The 20,329-nt window shown below is 48.1% G+C and overlaps 1 protein-coding gene across 16 annotated transcripts in view; it reads left to right on the top strand.

The window, feature by feature from the left end:
- CEP164 (centrosomal protein 164) overlaps window positions 1-20,329 on the top strand; it is a 59,273-nt gene that overhangs the window by 11,014 nt on the left and 27,930 nt on the right. For 12 of the 16 annotated variants that reach the window (XM_032472787.1, XM_032472779.1, XM_032472783.1 and 9 more), the window contains exons 4-8: window positions 3,893-4,097; window positions 10,613-10,768; window positions 11,165-11,302; window positions 11,965-12,042; window positions 19,142-19,513. In XM_032472787.1, coding sequence (XP_032328678.1) covers window positions 3,893-4,097; window positions 10,613-10,768; window positions 11,165-11,302; window positions 11,965-12,042; window positions 19,142-19,513 — 949 coding nt within the window. The remainder of the gene's footprint in view (window positions 1-3,892; window positions 4,098-10,612; window positions 10,769-11,164; window positions 11,303-11,964; window positions 12,043-19,141; window positions 19,514-20,329) is intronic. The other 4 variants (XM_032472789.1, XM_014551169.2, XM_032472781.1 and 1 more) reach the window with 3 other exon arrangements.

Below are 20,329 nucleotides of genomic sequence, written 5' to 3'. Positions count from 1 at the left end.
CCATATTTTGTCAGATTTATCTCTTTTTTTGATACTTCTGTAAATGGTATCTTTTAGGATGTCAGTTTCCAACTGATGGTTGCATTCATATAAAAATAAAATTGTATTTTGTATGCTGATCTTACAGCCTGCAACTTTGCTAAACTTACTCATGTCAGTTCTAGAAGCTTGTTTGTAGATTCTATAGGATTTCCAACATAGATGGTCATGTCTTCTGGGAATAAAGACATTTTTACTTCTTCCTTTTAACGTGGATCCCTTTTATTTCTATATCTTGCCTTACTGCACTGACTAGAACATCCAGTGCAACTGAAGTGGTGACAGTGAATGTTGGGCCTTATTCCTGATCTTACAGGGAAAGCTATCAAGTAGGATGTTAGCTGTAGGGTTTTGTAAATGCCCTTTGTCAGGATGAGTTTGCTCTAGTTTGCTGAGAGTTTAAATCAGAAATGGATGTTGGATTCTATCAAATACTTTTTCTTCATCTATTGATAGGATTATATGGTTTTTTTTCTCTTCGTCTATTAATATGGTCAGTTATATTGATTGGCTTTCACATGTTAGACTAGCCTTACATTCCTGGGGTAAACTCCACTTGGTAATGATTATATATTACTGGATTTGATTTTCTAAAATTGTGTTAAGTGTCTTTGCTTCAAAATAATAGTTTGAAGGGGATAAGATAGAGCTTGGGTAATTTTTAAATTACTGATTTCCAATTTTATTTATTACTTCTATTCTTTTTTTTTTTTAATTGAAGTGGAATCAATTACAGTGTGTCTGTCTCTGATGTACAGCACACTATCCCAGTCTCTATTCTTAGTTATATGTTGAGAGTTCTTTTGTGGTTCAGTAAGTGACCCTGTTTATATAAAGCTTCTGTATGTGCTTGATAAGAATGTATTCTCTCATTTTTGGATACAGCGTTCTTAAATAAATGTCCTTTGTATCAAGCCTGCTAAACGTGTTCATCTTGCTGTGTCCTGAGCAATTATTGTCAGGTCTCACCCGTGAATAATGGTTTAGTTGAGTACAGAATTACTTGTGGAACAGCCCTTTGACAATATCGTGCACCTTTACCTTCTGACTTCTGGTTTCGTTAATTAAACATGTTTTTTGGTCTCATTTGTTGTCTTTATAGGTGATCAACCTCCCCCCCTCCAGTTGTTTTTATTATTATTTTTTAATCTTCAGTGTTCTGTCATTTCTCTACAATGTATCTAGGTATGGATTCATTTTTATTTGCCGTGTTCAGGACTTGGAGCGCTTTCTTCCTCTGAAGACTCACGTCTCTATTTAATTTTGGAAAGTTCTCAACCGTTGTCACTTCTTTTCTGGAACTCTTACTAGAAATGTATTGGACCTTATTATTTTATCCTCCAGGTCTCTTAACTTCTGTTTCACATTTACAAAATGTTAAATTATATTTTATAATTTCCTTTAGTATATGTATTTCCCAAGTCACTATTTGTTTCTTCTTCTGTGTCAGATCTGCTCTTTAACCCATCAGGTTTTTTTTTTTTCTTTTTGTTTTTAATTTAATGACTCTACCAATTCCTTCAAGTTCTGTTATGTTCTTTTCAACATGTGTGGTTTCTTTTTAGAGGTCTGTCTTTCATTATGGATTCCACTCCTTTTCTCCCCACAGTAATTTTAAACGCTGTTATTTTTAGTTGTCTTTGGTCATTCTGCTCTCACAATTCTCTTCATTGTGTCACTGATTTTCCCTTACGGTGACGTGTTGCCTCACGTGGTTTGTAATTATTTACTGTGCATCTTGTGAGTTCATCTCCTGTAGAGGTCTCACTCCTACGTTGTTGAGTGGCTTTGCAAGGGTTTCTGCAAGGGCTTTTCAGTGGTTTAGGACTAAATTTTTACATTAATTTCCTGACTTGGGATTTCCTTACCATCTTTTGTGGGATTTCCTTACCATCTTTTGAACTATATACCCACAAGTGTCTTGGGGTTTCAGTTTTTCATGAAATTTTATTGCACCTGCCTGGAACCTGGAGTGGGTGACGCGCTTCCTTGCTGCTTCCACGGCCCACTAGGTCCTCTTATTCGTGAACGGCACAGCCCGAGGGCCCCAGATACACCAGGGGTCTCATTTCCACTTTCCAAATTCATGAAGGCCTAAGGCCATATTGTGCTCTGAATGGACTTTAAAAGCCAAGTTTCCCAGGGCCTGTGTCCGGGTCAGATACTGATCTTGACCTGTCAATTCATGGACTTATTACTCAGGTTTCATGTTTTCTTTCTTTTTTTTTTTAAAAGATAACTTTTTAAATAATTAATCAATTAATTTATTTTTCACTGTAGTATAGTTTGTTTACAATGTGTTAGTTTCTGGCATACAGCAAAGTGATTTCAGGCGTGTATATATATTCTTTTTCAGATTCTTCTCTGTTATAGGTTATTATAAAATATTGAGTATAGTTCCCTGTGCTCTACAGTAGGTCCTTGTTTATTTTATATATAATAGTATGTATCTGTTAATTCCAAACTCCTAACTTACCCCTCCTCCATTCCCCCTCCCCCACTCAGATTTTGTGTTTTCTTTCTGTTTCTGGCGTCTGAGAATTTCTGTTTAGCCATGTGTGTGATGCTGCTGTGAACAATGGTGTACAAATATCTGTTTGACTCTGCACTTCCAGTTCTTTTGGGTATGTACCCAGGAGTGGAATTGCTGGTTCGTATGGTAATTCTGTTTTTAATTTTTTGAGGAACTATTATCCTGTTTTTCCAGTGGCTGCACCACTTTACATTCCCACCTGAAGTGCACTAAGTTTCCAGTTTCTCTACATTCTCACCAACACTTGTTATTTTCTGCTTCTTTAATATTAATCATGCTGATGGGGATGAAGTGGGATTTCACTGTAGTTTTAATTTTCATTTCCTTAATGTTTAGTGATGTTGAGCATCTTATCATGTGCTTCTTGGCCATTTGCATGTCTTCTTTTTCTCTTTTACCCCTGATATTTTTCCTGTTTTTACTGCATATTTTCCCTTTTATTTGAATTGAGGTTGAACTGGTCAAGTTTCTTAAGGAGCCTGATTAGGATTATATTGGATTTGTACATTGATTTGGGGATTATTGGCATGTTTACAGACTTGAATCTTTCTCTTCAGGAACAGGGGTGTTTCTCCAATTATTTTTTTTCCCCCTGAATTTTCAGTAAAACTTTATGAAAATTTTGAAAACTTTGGATTTTCTCCTGGGTATTATATCTTTTGTATTGCTGTTGTGAATGGGTTTTTTTCCTATTAGCTGTCCTAATGGATAACTGATAGTGGTGGATGGGCTGAATGGCTTATTCTGGACTGGTCCACGTTGAAACATAGATTCTTTAAACCCATTTTCTACATTATTTTCTTCTACTATTGATCCCAACTGGCTTGGATTATCACCTCTCATGAGTTTAGTCTTTGCAAAACCAGAGCTTTTACAATGCATCTTTCTTCTTTAGACCACTGATGAAAATATTAAGGAATTCTATCCTAGAATTTATATCCAAGATACCATAGAGTTTGTACTTATCCATCTCAAACCAAGTTTATTCCTACTGTAGTCTAGCATGAATTCTCAGGAGCCCTAGTAATTAAACGTCTCCATCTAGAGAAGTCCTTAGGTGTCCCAGTTGTTTGTTTCTAAGGGAAGTCCTCATTCTTAGCCAAATGGTACCCTTCAGTTTTGTGTTAATCCTTTCCTCTCTTCTTCCTTCTCTCTCCTTCTTTGCCTCTCCCCATAATTCTCCTCTTCTCTACCTCCTTGTCATTTCTCCTTCTTCTCCTCTTGCCTCCTCCTTCCCCCATCCTTCTTCTTTCTTCTTCTTTCCATATGTCAGCTTTGGACCTGAGCAGGGACTAACTTCTGACCTCTGCTCATCCCCAGCCAGGATATCACAGGCGATATTTACTATTTCAACTTCTCCAATGGGCAGTCCACATGGGACCACCCCTGTGATGAGCACTATCGGAACCTGGTGATCCAAGAGCGAGGGAAGCTCTCCACTCCTGGAGTCGTTAAGAAGAAAGAAAAGAAAAAGAAAAAGGAAAAGAAAGACAAGAAGGACAAAGAGACCTCCAGAAGCCCCCTGGTGAGTCAGCGGGTCCGGCTCCCAGAGGCCAGGCCTGAACCCAAGGGCATGCTGGGAAGCTCTAGCTCTTCACGGCCGGGGGATTGAGAACAGCAGCAGCAACAGTCATTTTTTGACAGCACATCATCTGAATTGTGCCTCTCTTCTGGCAAGTTTTCTTTTCAGTTTCTAGAAGTTGTTACTCTCTCTAAGCAATTTCTTTTTCCTCCTTGGGAGGCACAAACTACATAATAGGATTAGTGAGCACGTGCTCTGCTGAGGATGGTGTTTTGCAGCAGTCTAAGAAGGGATGCTATTTGCCCTGCTGGAGATCCGGAGCACAGGGAGCCGTTGGCATAGGCCAGAGAGCCGAGCTGGGCAGAGTGCCTCTCTTTTCTCAGAGTCAGGCCTTCCTGGTGTGGGTTCCTCCTGTGTCTCAGTGGTGCAGATTCCTAGACATTTGATGAGCCGTAATTCAGTGTTCAGAACACCAGTGCCTTCAAGATCCAAAAAGAAAAGCTTGGGGCTTTATCTGCTCCCGTGGATCGTCTTTGCTGCCAGTGTCCTCGGCTCAGGGTGGATAGCTGAAATTTGACTGCAGTGTGACCACCTTGATCTCCAGTAGCTTTTCTGCTCAGAGCTGAAAGTGATCTTTCCTGTCATGGTTGTATTTGTCCCTCCAGTGTGTCTGGACTTAGAGGGCAGAGCTATCACCCTTCTTTTATAGGTGGAGAAGTTAAGACTTGGGGCCGTACTGAGGCGAGGCCCAGGCTCTCCCAGAGCACTGCAGTGGTGTTGGGGACCTGGCCTTCTTCCCTTCAGCCAGGTGTGCGGCAGGTGGGCCACAGTGACGAGAGGGAGGGACATGGGAACCCAGGTAGCCAGGTGGGGAGCATTGGGAATATCTTTTCAACCCTTCTAATGGTCCAGTCGATTTGCGCTCTTACTTATTGTCTGTTTCCCACCGGTTCCTGGTGCTAACTTCTCAGTGAAGATTTCCTCCATTTTCTTTCCTTCCTTCCCAAGGTGTCAGTTCTGATGTTGATGGTTGCTAGTGAATTTGAATTTATCCTTTTTATCATTCCAAGCTGTACAGATACTATTGCATCCCCTCCCCCCCATATTACCAGTCATGGTTCTGAGAAATAAGATAACAAGCCCATTCCTCCAGACAGAGACAAGAGGACAAGTAACTGCCAAAGGGGGACATTTTCTAATGGCATGTGTTTGAAAGATAAAAGATGGATAATGGGCTTCTCACCAATCCAGAACTCTTTTAAATGATAGTCAGCATCTGGGCAGGCTCTGACATGACTAGAGGTGAGAGAGAGAATGAAGTGAGGGTTCTGGGTGGAGGACCGGGTAACGGACCAAGTTCTAGGTGTGTGATTGAGTTCCTGGAGTGCTGTGTGAAAAAGGATTCCTTCTGTGGTTTCAGGAGCTGAGGGCAGTTGGACAGCCCTGGGCTGCCGTTCTGGATCTTAGGGCTCAGAACAGGCAGCTCAAACCTGAGATTGTCCAGGGGTTGGAGCTGACCAGGTGGGCGACCAGGCTCAGGGGGTTTGGGCTCTCTGGAGATGTGTGCTCATGAGCTGGGGGGAGTTCAGTGTGAATGTTTTGCAGGATGTGGTTGATCTTTTAGGGTTTTTTCTGCCCTAAGACTCTCTGACCATGTGGACCTCTCTTGAGCCGTTTCAACCTCTGTGCCTTTGGTAGCAGACCCAGTCCAAGTTTCCAAGGCTCAGCTCACTGCTTATGCTTCCCCTCTTCTCTCCCTTCTTAGACTATTTCTGATAGTCCGTAATAAGGATGGTGGATTTTATGACATTGACCAATCACAGAATTAGGAGCTTGATGTTACCTTCCGTATGACCCAGTTGGTGATTTTCAGGCTTCTGTTAGTAGTGTGTCTTCCAGTCAGTTCCTTCATAGAGGTCCAGCATATAAAGAAGTGGAGCTGCTATGGTTGAACCTGGGGATGTGGGTCTTGGGGATGCCCCTTTCCCATCACATGCACCCTATAGGTGGCCCCCAAGGTAACACGTGGAACCAACCCACAGGTTCCATGGAGGAAGGTTTGTAAGTCATCGATCTAGCCCAGCCTCCTCTTTACACATAAAGAAACTAGAACTCGGAAAACAACAAAGCCCAAGGGAGTTTTTAGTTTTTCTTCCCTCTTGGATTTGTGTTTTACTTTAAATGGAGGGTGGGTTTCTGCTAAAGGTTTACCAAAAATGGAGGTAGTAAGTAGAAATTACAAGTGTTTTGTCTTAGTTTTCTCTGCCTATTTATATACCCATCTAGGAAACACAGCCTGAGCAGGGACTTCTGCCTCCTTCCTCCTTTCTCCGTGGCCCACCCCCTCTCCTAGCACCTGGGCTTGCTGACCTGGACTTAAATCAAGAGATGCAGGCTAGAAGTGAGGGCTCCTCTAAGAAAGGAAAGAGCCCATATCTGCCGGGTGACACCCCTTGGCCTCTCATGGGCTCCCTGCCCAGCAAGCTACAGCCGCTCTCCAAAGGCCAAGCTTCCCGAACCCACCAGATCTTTGCCGACGTGGAGAAAATCTTAGGCAGGGCCCCAGCCCACTGCAGGACAGAGTTAGGTGATCAGCAGGGTCTGGAGAAACCCCAGCAGCTGGCAGAGAAAATCTACCTGGGGTTTTCAGACCCTGAAATAGAAGAGCTGGAGATGAGGACCAGACAGCGGAAACCTGGCCCTCTGGGCCCCGAGAACACCGAGCCCTTCCGGAACGGGCAGGATGCATTAGAGGGCAGGAGCCAGGCCTCTGTCTGCTCGAAGCTTTCGGAAACCCTCAAAGGCCCACAGCTGAAAGGGGAGCAGCACAGCCACAATGTGGCCCAGAGGAGCTCCTCTGGCCCTGGGGGGGACAAGGGTCAGAGCCCCATCCCCTCACCATCCCCTGAGGCGGACCCCTCCCTGTTACCTTGTTCTTCTGACCCCATGCTGCTTTCCAGGAAGAGCAAGCTGTTCTTGTCAGATAGCAGCCCAGCCAGAGACCTCGGCTGTCAGGGCGTGTCTGGAAATGGTGGGAGCGTGGGCAGGGGCAGGAGGAGGAGAGAGCCCCTGGGATTATGGATGGGACAGGTCTCCAAGCTTGTCCACAAGGACACCCCCGGGAGTGGCAAGAAAACAGAACCTGATGACCTTGAGTCTCCAGAGGCCTCAGTTGAAGGCGCACCCTTGCTAATCCCCCCTGGTACCCTGACCTCAGAACCAGCCCAGAACTCCCCTGCAGGAAGTGCCCCTGGGGAGTCTCCTGCCAGTGAGAAAAGACTGTCCCCAGGCTCTGCAGAGCCGCCCGAAGAAGGCAGGAAGCCGAGTGGGTTTGGGCCTGACTTGGAGACCAGCAGCAGGAGCCTGGCCTCTTACCTTGGCTCTGAGATCCTGGGCGAGGTGACCAACTTCCCGTGGGACCTGCAGAGCTCACGGGAATCTGAGCAGGATGTGGGTCAGTCAGGCCCTGGGCCCAGAGAGCAGCACCCCAGCCCCTTCCTAGCGCCCCAGTTTTCCCACATGCAAAGCTCCGCTGATGAGCAGTCGGAGAGTGAAGACTACTCTGAGGATCAGAGGTTCTACCAGCACATCCTGCAGATGGTCAAGATCTCTAGGCGGTTGGAAGGCCTGGGGCTGCCCGAGAGTGTGCAGGAAATTCCGTGCAAAGATCTTACCGGCATGGTCTATTGTCTGGCAGCCGAGTCTTCCAGGATGTCTAGTGAGGGCGAGCACAAGGCCATCGGAGCCATGGACTCCAGGTTTCTGCCCTGGGGGCCAGAGCAGCTGGAGCATCCTCAGGAGGTGGCCGTTTCCCCGGCTGGGCAGGAGGCCTCTCAGCAAGCCTGTTTCCAGCCAAGCAGCAGCCCCCTCAGGCAGGGGTTGGTTGAACTGAGTTCTAACAGAGGGCTCACTGCAGAGCCAGGCAAGATGCAGCTTCTCGACCAGGTAGGCTTCTTAGAGAGCATGGCCTGCGGGCCTCAGTGAACTTGGCAGGGAGGGATCAGGCTGAGCTGACCATCTTAATGCAGCCATCAGGTCTGCTCTCCTGTTCTTTGTCCTCCCTTGGTAACTGTCGATCCCATAACCACCCACGATGGTCATCTGTAGGATGACATGCATTTCCTGCTGCTTTTACCCCATCACCTGCAAGATACGGGCTGAGGGTATCTAGACTTCCCTTCCCTGGATCTCAGTGTAATTCGGGTGGTTCACGTGCTCTGAAGATGATCAGTCTTGAGGGTGAGCAAAGTGGCGCTGACCTTGGCACTCATGCAAGATGTAGGGACTGTCCCAGGACTTGGGAAGCCTTCCCCATCAGCTGATTATAGAAGAGTCCTCCCAAGTAGACACCCTACCCCCAGGCTCTGAACGTAGCCCCTTCTTAGAATCACAGAGGACTAGAGAGTTAATACTGTCGCGAGAGGCTGAAGCCTAGAAGATTTCTACCGTTCAGTGAGCTCTTCCGCTCCTTGCTTCCCAGAGTTTCCAGAACCACGTGAATAACCTCGGGCTTGTGCAGACTGCGTTTGGGCCTTCACCCCCCGCTACCGGGATTTACTCAAGGGTTGGGCTTGCCCTGTCATTCTGACCCTTTGTCCCTTAAAGAGTCATCATCTTCATTCAGAAGTCAGGTTGGACTAGAGACCCCAGGGGTCGAGCTGCTTTTCCCCAGCTCTTCTTTGCTGTTGCCCAGCTGTGCCTTTACCCAGTTGTTACCCCGGGTTCCTAATTGCTGGCGTGCACTGGTTCTCCGTTAGCTCTGAGAACTACTGTAGTGCTATAAATATCAGATAAGCTGCAGATGATCCTGAAAGTTTTAATTAGCCCAATGGCAGCAAGTTTATCCGCTCTGAAGGACAACGCCATGCACGGCCCATAGTCAGAGTTAATGGCCATCTACAGAAGCTGATCAGCTAGGAGCCAGGGATGTATAATTTCCCTGCTAACCATTGATTTGGTAAAGGCCTGGGAGAACAAAGCCCTCAGCAGGCCCGTCTCCCTCCCTCAGGCCCCCAGCACGTTTGCAAATTAGCCATGTTAGGAGTCTGTAATTTTCCATAAATACAGTGTGGGAAGAGTTCTACTTGCTGATCCGCTGGGCTGGTTGGGAGGGCAGAAGCCAGGAGGTGCAGGCTGGGTTTGCTCACAGATCACCTCAGAGCAGCTTTCCTGGGCTCCTTTTCCACTGCAACTGGAAGTGTAAAATACCAGCTTGGAGGTTGCCCTGGGTTCCCATCCCTCGTCCGCCCCACTGCTGGCCCTGTGATTTGAGGCAGCGATCTTGACCTCACCGGTCTCCATTTGCTCTTGTGGGGACTGTGGCCTTAGGTGGTTATGAGTGAAATGAGACAGGTGCTTACCCCAGTGCCCAGGGCTCAGGCAGTGTAGGCCAATTTTATTATAACCAGAAACTTTATGGCCTAACCCTGCAATAAGCCAGATGATTGGAAATCAGGAGGGGGATCTCATGTCACCTTTCAGATGTGGTGGTGTACATTCATTTTCAGTTTGAGAGTTTTAACAAGCTCTTTGTAACTTGTCCTCAGAATGCTATCCTTGCCTCTGCCTCTGAGCCCAGGCTATTGTAACGTGAATTCTTGTAACAGTGTTAGTTCCCTAGTGCTGGTGTAGTCCTGGGCCACACACGTATGCTCCTGGCCTTCAGGATCTCACTGGAACTTGAACTTCTCAGCAAACCTTCCTAAGTGGCAAGACACACTTCACTTCTGTCTTGCAGATGAGTAAACTGAGAATCCAAGAGCATGTGAGTGGCCCAAGGTCTCACAAATTCTGACGCCCAGGTGGGTGCTTATCCCAGTCCTTGCTGGCACGAAGCCTTCGTTTGGTCGTCCTGAGAACGGGGAAGTAGGGGCCCGCTCAGTCCTTTGGTGAGGTTCCTTCTGGCCACGTTCCTCATCAGTGAAGAGCGGAAGGAGAGTTCTTCTTTTGTGGCTCATGTGTATTTTTCATAGTTACTATTTTAATCAAAATAATACATGCCTGTGTCAAACAATGTCAGCTCTCAGCAGAAGGCGTACAACAAAATATAGCAGTTCTGGGGTGTGGGTGTGCCCCTCCCCAGGGGCAGTGGCTGTCTTCTGGTGTTTGCTTCCGTATTTGTGAATAAAATGCTTAGGCTGCTTTTTCTTGATTCATCAGTTTTAAACTTTGTCTATTGAGCCTTCTCATGCTCGTAGATGAGGCTTTTGTCTCTGCTCTCCCCCTCCCCCCACTTCCTATGTGAAAGGAGAGCAGAACCGTCTGCCGCATCTGCCAGATGTGAAGGAACCGCTTTCTGTGAGATGGCAGAGTTTCGAGAATCAGGAAGGCAGCCTGTGAGTCTCACACAGTCGGCGCGAGGATAATTTCTGGATGTTGTGTTTCATTAGCAGCCTCTGAACGGAGGTGGTTTAGATTGGAACGGGCAGGAATTAGATGTTTTATTTTTATATCCTTCTCCACACTCTGAGAGCCCTGTGGTTTCTTGGGTTTGTAACAGGATGTTTTCTGTTGCCCAGGCCCTGGGCTCCTCGTTAGCCCCCGTCCACGTTTCTCTCGGGGCCCTGGCTCCGTTACGAGGCCTGGTGGATGCCCCACCCTCTGCTCTTCGTGGATCTCGAGGTGTGAGCCTGGGGAGCTCGGTGGAGTCCGGTCAGCTCAGGGAACTCTCGCTGGTAAATGCTTTTTCTTGTGTTCAGTGTATTTACTGTGAAGCCTCCATGTTCCATGCTAGGAACCACAGCCCATAGATGAGAAATAGAGGGCATGGGCTGACTCCTCAAATCATAATCTAGTGGGGAAGGTGAGTCACACTTGGATGATGCTGAACATGGACTCTGGGCTGTGGAGGATGGACCCAGGCCATAGGGACGTCAGTGCTGATTTCCCAGTCCCTGCAGCCACGGCGGTAGGAGTTGGGAAGGGAGGGGGTCAGTGTAAGCTGGGAGTTGCTGGGCTCAGCTTCCTGGACATGGTGGGCTTGCTCTGGGAGACGTCTAAACAGAAAGAGAGAGGGGGAAGCACTCTGAAGGTCTTCCCAATAAGTGCCTTGACTCTCCTTCTCTATTTTGGAGCCGTCACAGGGTCTCAAGACATCTGCTTATGCAAAGGGGCTCTTGGGCTCCAGCCACGAGGACAAGAATGCTCTCAGCCTCTTGGCTTTAGGGGAGGAGACCAACGAGGAGGATGAGGTGGAAAGTGACAACCAGGTAATGACAAATCCTCTTCCTGGCCTGCAAATCCTATGTGCTGTTAAAGATTTCTTAAAATTGTGGTCAAACATACATAATGTGAAAGTTGCCATTTTAACCCCTTTTACATGTGCAGTTCTTAATTAGGCCTTAAGTACCTTCACAGTGTTACGCGCTCATCACTGCTGTCCATCTCCAGAACTTGTTCATAATCCCAAATGGAGAGTCTGTACCCATTAAACCCTAACTCTGCGTTCTCCCTTCCCCCCAGTCCCTGGTGTCTTTTCTACTTTCTGTCTCTGTGAATTTGCCTATTTGAGATACTTCATATCAGTGGCATCATATACTGTCTTTGTCCTTTTCTGTCTGGCTTCTTTCATGTAGCATCGTTTTCAGGGTCCATCCGGGTTGTAGCACGATTGACTGAATAGTATTCCAGTCTGTAAATAGACCACATTTTGTTTATCCATTCATCTGTTGATGGATACTTGAGTTGTCTTCACCTTTTGGCTAAACTCTGTGCTACTTTGAAAATAAGTGGAAATGATTTTCTAGCCCACAGCTTCATTTCTTGCCCAGTCTCTACACCTGCTGAGTCTGACCCAGAAAGCATAACTGGCGAGGAGCTTCTTGGCCCACACCCTGGGCTGACCAGTTTCCTCCATCATTTTTGTTTTCAGAGTGCGCGCAGCTCAAGTGAGCTTCTCAAGAACCTGCACCTGGACATTGGGGCGCTGGGGGGTGACTTTGAGTATGAGGTAAGAGCCTGAAGCCCATGCAGGCTAATGTCTGGGATTTCCCTCCTTCCTTCTTAATCCTTTCTCCTCGTGGCAGACATATTTGCAAAGAGAACCATTTTGTCCCAGTCCTGTCCAGATGGGATTTCTGGGGTTTGGGGAAGCATAAATGGGGAAAGGAATTCATCCATTCCCTCATTTATCAAGTAACCACCATTTACTGACTCTTTCTATGTGAGACACTTTGCTAGGGTGCAAAGGCCACACAAGCCTTGACTAGCTGTGATTACTGCCCTCTGAGAGTTTACAGTCTCATAAAAGAGAGACTTACATAACTGGAACTCAGAATAGAATGCAGTGAGGCCATCGGGAAGGTAAAATGTGGTGCTGTGGGCAGAGAGAAGTTGGGGTCTCCTGCCCACTTGGATTGACCAGGAGAGGCTTCACTGAGAATCTGACCTCTAAGGTGAGCCAGGAAGGACAATGGGCAGGACTGGGCAGACAGTGGTGAGAGAGAGGTCCAGATGCAGGGCACGACACAGGCAGCGGCAGGAGGGCAGGACGAGGGCGTCTCCTTCGACTGGAGTACAGAGCGCGTGTGGGACAGGAGTGGGAAATGGGACTCTGAGGTAGGTTGGGCTGGATGGTGGAGGACCTGAGTGCCAGCTCAGAAGTCTGGATTGGATCACACAGGCATTGGGAGCCATCAGTGGTTTGGAACAGAGGTGTGATACCATCCAGATTCTTAACATTTGTTGAATGCTGGCTGTGTAGTGGCCTCTGTGCTAGACCCTGTGGGAGATACGGACACTGGTGAGGTATGGTCCGGGCTGGCCTCAAGGAGCGTGCAGTTGGAGAGAGAGAAGGATGCTGGGTACTCTGTGTTTAATGAGCGCTTAGTAACTGTTGCTTAAATAAATATTTAGGAAACTGTCACGAAGGGCAGAGTGTTTAAAGAGCTCTAGCATAGGTACACTGTTTGGAGGAGTTCTGAGTGGAGAGAAATTACCTGCATAGAGATCAGAGAGAGCTTGGAAGAGACAAGTTTCAACCCGGGTCTTGGAGCATAGGTAATTTTAGATATGAGGGTGTAAGGGATGTTTTAGGCAAGTAAACAGCTTGAGCAAAGGCATGAGGCCTGGGAATTGCAGAACATGGGTGGGAATAGCTTCCAGAATATCACCTCAGCAGTCCTGCTGCTTCTAATCTTTTTCTCCGGTCTGTCCTCCACTCCCACCAGAATGTTTTTTCAAACAAACAAACCAACCCCAAAACTCATCGTGTCATCATAATAGCCAAAAGCTCCCCATGCATTTTTCTACTTGAGAAGGAACATTCACTACTATATGTTCTTGGTCTAGTGTCTGATTTATTAATTTTTAACAATTAAACTTTCTCTAAATATTTCCAAAGTATTCACAAAACCAATAAATCACGACATCAACTCAGATTTCCCCAGACATTTAAATATTGATTGCAGGGTCAGTTAAGCATTTCACAGAATAGGAAATTCTTTTAAAGACTTTAAACACTTTCAAATGAAAGAGATCACTCAGGTTTGTTAGAATCATCACAAAACTGACCAGTGAAACAACAGTGCCTATGTCATGGACTTAAATGTTTCCTTATTATCTTTTATTATTATGTCCTTATCATTCTTTTCCACGTTCATATTGTTTCTGACTCTTTTCTTGGCGTTTAGCTCACCTCAAGAGCCAGAGTGAAGCTCCCAGGCTGGCTGAGGTTGAGGATGCTGGAAGAGAGGCCCTGAGGTGTAGGTGGGTCTTCTCTGCTGGTCCAGCTCTAGCCACTGGACAGGCCCCGTTTTATACTTAGGCTCTGTCTGTTGCCTCAGAAACTGTCTCATTTTTGGCTCTGCTCAATCAGATATGTTTTAATTGCGACTGTAACACTTTTTTTTTTTTTTTTTTCTGAGAGTCATCCACCTGATCCAGGTCTACTTTGAAACTCTTCCTTCTGAGTGGGGCCTGGTCCTGGTCCGTTGGCATTAAATCCAAAGCCTTCCATCTCTTTGTTTCTCTGGAATGATAACTTGATTTCTTCTCATCTACCACCAAGACTTATGATGCTGATGGCATCAGTAGCTCAGGTTTTGAGCCTGGAAGGATGACCAGGAGCAGGAATGGGGTGTCAGGAGGACATGCTGGATTTTGGGAAAAGAGGGCAGTCTGCACAAGGCCAAACAAATTGAGAGCAGAGCAGAGATTCTCCCTGTTCATGTCTGTAGGTCCAGCACCTGGCCCACTGCCTGGAACTTGGGAAGTGCGTGGGTATGTTTTGCTGAGCAATTGAGACGAATAGATGAATGAATGAATGAATGAATGAGCCACGCTGGGCCCAGAGGGTATCCTGGTTGTGTTTATTCTTCCCTGGGCTTTCCTAGGTCCTGGGTAGAGTGGACACTTGGTCCCTGCTTCAGCTGGTGGGCTAAAGATCCCAGTGTGAATCAGTCATAATGTACTTTGACTTGTGCTAGTTAATTTCTTTTTACTTTATAATAGATTATAAATGCCAACAAAAAAAGGGGTTTTCATCTTTGATGCATCCTGGATTTTCAAAAGCTTCCCTTCTGATCGTTAACGTGCTTCTTTGGGGGAGTGGTAGCTTTTAATGTATTTTTTTTTATAATCTCTTTAATATAAATCGGTAACCCAGTGTGATGGGGAGAAATGTCTGGAGTAGGAGGTGTTAAATACACCCCCCCACCCCTGTCTATGGTGTCCCAGCAGATTTAGTTCTTTTTGCCACATGGAGTGTTGGATTCTTGTGTTATAACTTCAGGCAGGAACTGGGGCTTTTCCTGGTGGGGAAGGTTAGTGTTGGGGATGAACGGGGGTTTCAGCGCAGACAAAGCTGCTTGGACCATGCCTTTTAACATGGCTTTTGTCCTAGTTTATAGCCCTTGGGTCCTCTTAGTGGCCCACTTCTTCCTGCTCCTGGGCGTCCCTGGCAGCCCGAGCTGGAGGGCTTATCCCGTGGTTTGTTCTACTGTCTCACTGTCAGCAGTCACTTTGCTCATGATTCCACGAGAGGGCAGTAGGATGGCAAGAATGCCTCTCTCTCTGTCTCCTTCCCCCTCCTCTCCTGCCTTCAACTTAAACTGGTTTCCAGTCTATTACAGAATCAACAGGGATAGGTTCCTGGAACAGACACTGAGCACGGATGGGGAGTGAAAGAAGGGAGGCTGAAGGGAAGGGCAGGCGAGCAGGCAGCAGGTGGCCTCGTGGTGCTGGTGAAAAGCCCATCAGCAGATCAGAGGGGAGGGAGGGAGCTGGGCTTAGAAATAACAGGATGATGTCAGTGCGATTGCAAAAGCGCTAACAACACCGGGGAGCAGCACAAAGGACTGAGACCTACTGAGTGGGCAGGAGACATGGAAAGTAAACCAGACTGATGGTTGGCTTGGTGCGGGTCTCCCCAGAATGGGATCAATGCATGGACGTCGTGTTCAGCTGCCCCGTCCCCCACTCCCTCCCTCCTGAGCTGTGTGGATTACAGGGCCCCTGCCTTTGTGCTCTGGGCCGGAAGAAGATTATAGCTATGGGAGACCTAGTAACTTTTGGGGGTATGTTAAATATTCATGAAACGGTCCTTAGAACACTCTCCTTGCACCCCTGTCTTCATGCAGACGGCAAGGTCTTTTGGGGAAAAACAGCAGGAATTTGCCTTAAGATAATCAAGGACTGGGGCTGTGACAGGAAGAGACAGGAAGAATGTGTGCAGGGTTGAGCTGAGAGCAGAGCCGTGCTGGGGTCCCACCCCCTGTCCTTGCCTGTGTACCCCACACTGGATGCCCGGCCCTGGGTGTGCATCCTGGGCAGGGTCTCAGGCTGTGGGCCCTGAGATGCGATAAGGAGCAGGGGCCCAGTGAAAGGAGAGGAGTGTGGAGTTGACTGGATGTTTTCCAGACACTCAGCTCTCATTCAGCCATTTGTGGATGACCCACAACGAATGCCCCCTCTGCCGTCCTTGCCCTCGAGATGTCCCTCTGGTTCTCCTGTCGTTGCAGTTAGCTGATGTGGGCACAGGGAATGCAAGTTCGTTTATTTTAATATTAGCCATGTCTTAATGTTTTACTCTTTAGGTAGACAGGATAGGATAAGCTCCATCGTGGGAAACTCTTCTTTAAAACAATTTTGGCTTGAGAATGGCAGGGGCTGGGCCTGGGGTTCCTGGAGTCCGGCCACATTCTCTCATGTGTAAGCAGGGGAGTCTCTACCTGGATCTGTGTCCTCTGATTTTTGATAGGTCGCCTGTTTTTCCATCCTCTTGAATATTAATAGTTCACATTTGTTTGGCTGGTTCCCATTCCAGAAGCTCTATAACAAATATAGTCTGATCCCTGGATAACTTTGTAAAGTAAGTATCACACCTCCATTTTACAGGGTGGAAAATCCTATGTCCACCGACGCACTGAATCGGTTTTAAAAATTCAGTCAACAAGCATTTACTGAGCACCTATTATGTGCCAAAAACTAGGCGCTGAGGATAATAGGGAGCTAATTTGGTGAGGGCCACAGGCCAGGAAGTCCGCAGTTATAATATAGTAGCTGTTGTGAAAGAGGATGAGGATGGAGAAGGCTCCCTGCAGGACGCGATGCTATGAGGACTGATGGGAGTTTGCTGGGGTAGGTTGTGTGTGTGTTAAGAATGTGCCTGGCAAAGCGGGCAAATAGTGATGTTTGTTTACAGGCTCAGTGTGTCTGGCTGGAGATGACCTCGAAGGGAGGCAGGCAGGGGGTGGGCTGGGTGAGAAGGGCCATGGGCCATGTGAGGAGATGTAAACCTGTGGTCTGACACCTCTGTCCCCTAATCCAAGGTCCGTGGCCTTTCATTCACCATGAGATGCGTATGGCCAGGGTGGATTGGCCCAGCTTACTGAGTCAGACACTGCTGACCTCCCCCGAGACACTCCCACATCCTTCGTGGAGTCCATGGGCCCCACAGGCTGGGCATTGCGTGCTGGCCACTGCTGAGAGCTGGCCGCTGTGTGGACACTGAGGGGAGGAGGCCTGGCCTCGCCCTGAAGATGCCTCTCGAAGAGGAGGGGCTCATCTCGGCCCCTCTAAGCCCGGTGACCGTGCAGATTCCCTCCACGCTGTGGGTGTCGGGAGGGTTCCCTGTCTTTGTGCTGCCAAGGACCGAGGGAAGACCTCACCCTTCTCTTGTCCCCTGCTTTTCTCCCTGGGGCAGGCCTGGGGCTGATGACAGCATCACCTCCGTGTCCAGTGCCCTTTGCTTTGGGCAGGAAAGGCTCATTAGCCAGGGCCACCTGGGACATTTCCCTTTTCTCCGTACTCGGCTGAATTCCTCGAGGGCAGAAGCTATGTCTTGTTCTTTGTATTAGGGTCCCCACGGTGGTGTTTGGCACATAGAAGGTGCTCAGTGAATGAACGTGTTTGTCTGTCTCATCACAAAACATCCGTTAGCATTTATGGACCCTCACGGTGAGCCAGGCACAGTTCTCCATTCCGTAACTTACTCGATGAGGGTTGACTCATTTAATCTTCCCAACAATCCTGTGAGACAGGCCCTACCGTACCCCCGTGTTTTAGAGGAAGAGACTGAGGCATGGAAAAGTTAAGCAGTTTGCCTAAGGTCACTGGCAGGTCACATACCTCCATCTGTGCGATCTTATAAGTCAAGATTTGAACCCAGGGATTCTGTCTACGAAGCCGCACTCTGAACTGCTCTGGTTTCCTGCCTCTCTTAACCGTCCTTGGAAAGTCTGGGTTGGCTTGTCTGTCGGCTGCCAGACCTGCAGGCGGATGGTCGTGTCTTTGGGTTCAGTGGCTCCTTCAACAAACAGCATTGATGGATGCCGTGTTTGGGGCTTCTCCTTGGCCCTCTGGACTCCAGTCATCATGCTCCTTGTTGGAATCTCCAGGGTCAGGAATCAGGAAGTCTCAAAAATCCCTGTGAGCAGGGAAGTTGTTTACACTGGCAGCCCAAGTGTTAGCATAGATGTTTTCTGGGAGGAAGGCATTTCTGCGTGAGCCCAGGAGAGATGGCTGGCTGTAGTTCCAAGGGAGGGACTCCTTTGTCTGTTGTGCCAGCTCTACAGGTTTTTCCTGGTCTTTACCGTGAGGTTTGTGAGTGAGGAATAGGATGTGGCAGCTGGCAAGGGGTGCTGCTCCGATCTCTTTTTGAGAGACCCTGTGGAAGGGACCCGAGTGGATTGAGCGTCTGCAGCTGCTGCACCTTTGATCCACCCTGGCTCTTGCCAAAGCTGGGCTTGTTGATGAAGTTGATGGGGTAGGAAGGGCCCTCGTGCAGGGTCGTTTCTGCCCGGCTGCCCTGGACTCTGTCCAGGACTGGGGACCTTCGCAGAACTGTGCTGTGGCCTGAGGCTCTTCTCACCCAAGCCAGCCCCCTCCTCCCCCTCCCCTGTCACAGGCCTCAGGCTTGTGTTCCGAAGCCTCTCCTCACCTCCCTTATCCTTCATAGGCATCTCCCCCATGGGTCTCCTACACACCTCGCCCCACCTGGCACCTGCTGCTCAGAGGACCCACTTGATGGTCCTCCGACAGAGGAGCCCGCCTCCAGGGCTGCTTGTGGGGCTTCTTGAAAGGGGGGGCTTTAGGGAGAGAGCTAACCTCGTTGCCGTGGAAGAAGGGCATCCTCCTGACAGTTCTTCCTTGCTGCCTTTTAAAAATGAAAAATATAAATTCTCGACTTTGGTACTTTTCTCTCATGTGGTTCTCCATCATCATCATTGTAAACAAATGCTGACTTGTGAGCCTGCAGTCTTATGGTGTGGCTGATGGGGCTGGAACGAGAGAGATTTATTACTTGAGTGCATGATGGGTGATGACAAATTTGCAGAGTCCAGTGCAGTGGATTCTAAGCCCCTCAGTGGATGAGGGTCAGGTTGGGAGTATCAAATCACCATAGAAGTTCAGAGTCAGTAGATCTGGGCTGGAGCGAAGAATCTGTGTTTTTAAAAGCTTTTGGAGGGGATATGATAACCACTGGTGTCAGAGCTAGAGCACTGGCCTGTAGGCATCAAGGAGTGGCACCTCCGTCTTGCGGCAAGTCTCTAAACTCCTTTTATTAATTCCTGACGTCTTCCTTTCTGACATGGCCTGCTACTCCCTAGGAATCTCCAAGAACAAGCCAGCCAGAGGAGAAGAAGGACGCTTCTCTTGATTCAGATGCTGCCGGCCCCCCTACTCCTGGCAAGCGCTTCAGCCAAGGTGCAGACAGCAGCCTGAGCAGTGCTGAGGGCAAAGAGCGACCAGGAAGAGGGGCTGCTTGGCTCCCAGAAAAAGAAAAGAATGAGAAGAATGAGTCTAGGACGTCCAGGAGTCTGGTGGACCCCGGGGGCAATCAGCCTGCCAAAGCCAATAAAAAAGAGGCACCAGAGGACCTGGTGGATGCAGGAGAGAAGGGGTCCAGGAAGGAAGAGACAGCAACGGAGCCAAAGAAGGAGGCTTCTGTCTCCAAAGAGAGCAGATCAGAGGCAAGTGAAGTAAGTCACTTTGCCCCACAGGCTGTCGCTGGCTGCACCCCTGTGCTGCTCTCTTGTGCAGATTCCTGTCCCTTCATCTTTATTACTGAGTCAAGAGCTTCATTTGCAGGCCCTGCAACGGGCTGTCAACAGCAGCCAGAAGCCTTAATTGTGACAAATATGCCCAGACCCAGCAGGCAGTAAAATCCTGAATGAAACTCCAAACCTGCTGGCACTAGAAATTCAGAGCAGAAATTTGCTTTTCCATCGGCACCCTCCTGGGATATTCATGTTCTTCTGTCTCCCACTTATTTCCTCTTGCCATTTCCTGCCTCCCCTTCCTGCTTCTTGACATCAGTTTGGGGTCAGCCCTGGTTGCAGCCTGTGTTCCTACAAAGAGAGGAGAATATTGAGGGATGTGGGGGGACACTTGGGAGTGTCCGTTTGGGTACAAGAAGACTCCTCATTGATTTCTGCAGCTCTTTCGGAACAACCCTTGCTTTGGCGAGATCAAGCCAGTGACCCAGATGGACAGAAGTAGGACCCCGTGGGGAGATCGCTGGCATTTTTGATTTTTCAAACCTTAGTCCTGCTCCTCCTTCAGGTGGCTGATGAGAGAATTCATTTAAAGAGCTTTTAGCTGCTTTTCAGAGAGCTGCTGTCATTCTGTTTTTTTTTAGGCTACCATCACATTCCCCACTGCCAACTTTCTAAGCATCTTCCGCTCCCCTTTACTCGGTTCTCCCTCCACGTGTAAGGAGTGTTGTCCATACCCAGCTGTGTGCGCAGCCCGAGTGGGCTGGCGGCTGGTGTGTCCACAGAGAACGGGAGAATCCA

The sequence above is a fragment of the Camelus ferus genome, chromosome 33, assembly GCF_009834535.1.
Source record: "Camelus ferus isolate YT-003-E chromosome 33, BCGSAC_Cfer_1.0, whole genome shotgun sequence".
Classification (NCBI taxonomy): Eukaryota; Metazoa; Chordata; class Mammalia; order Artiodactyla; family Camelidae; genus Camelus; species Camelus ferus.
This window is presented reverse-complemented; position numbering and strand designations above follow the sequence as displayed.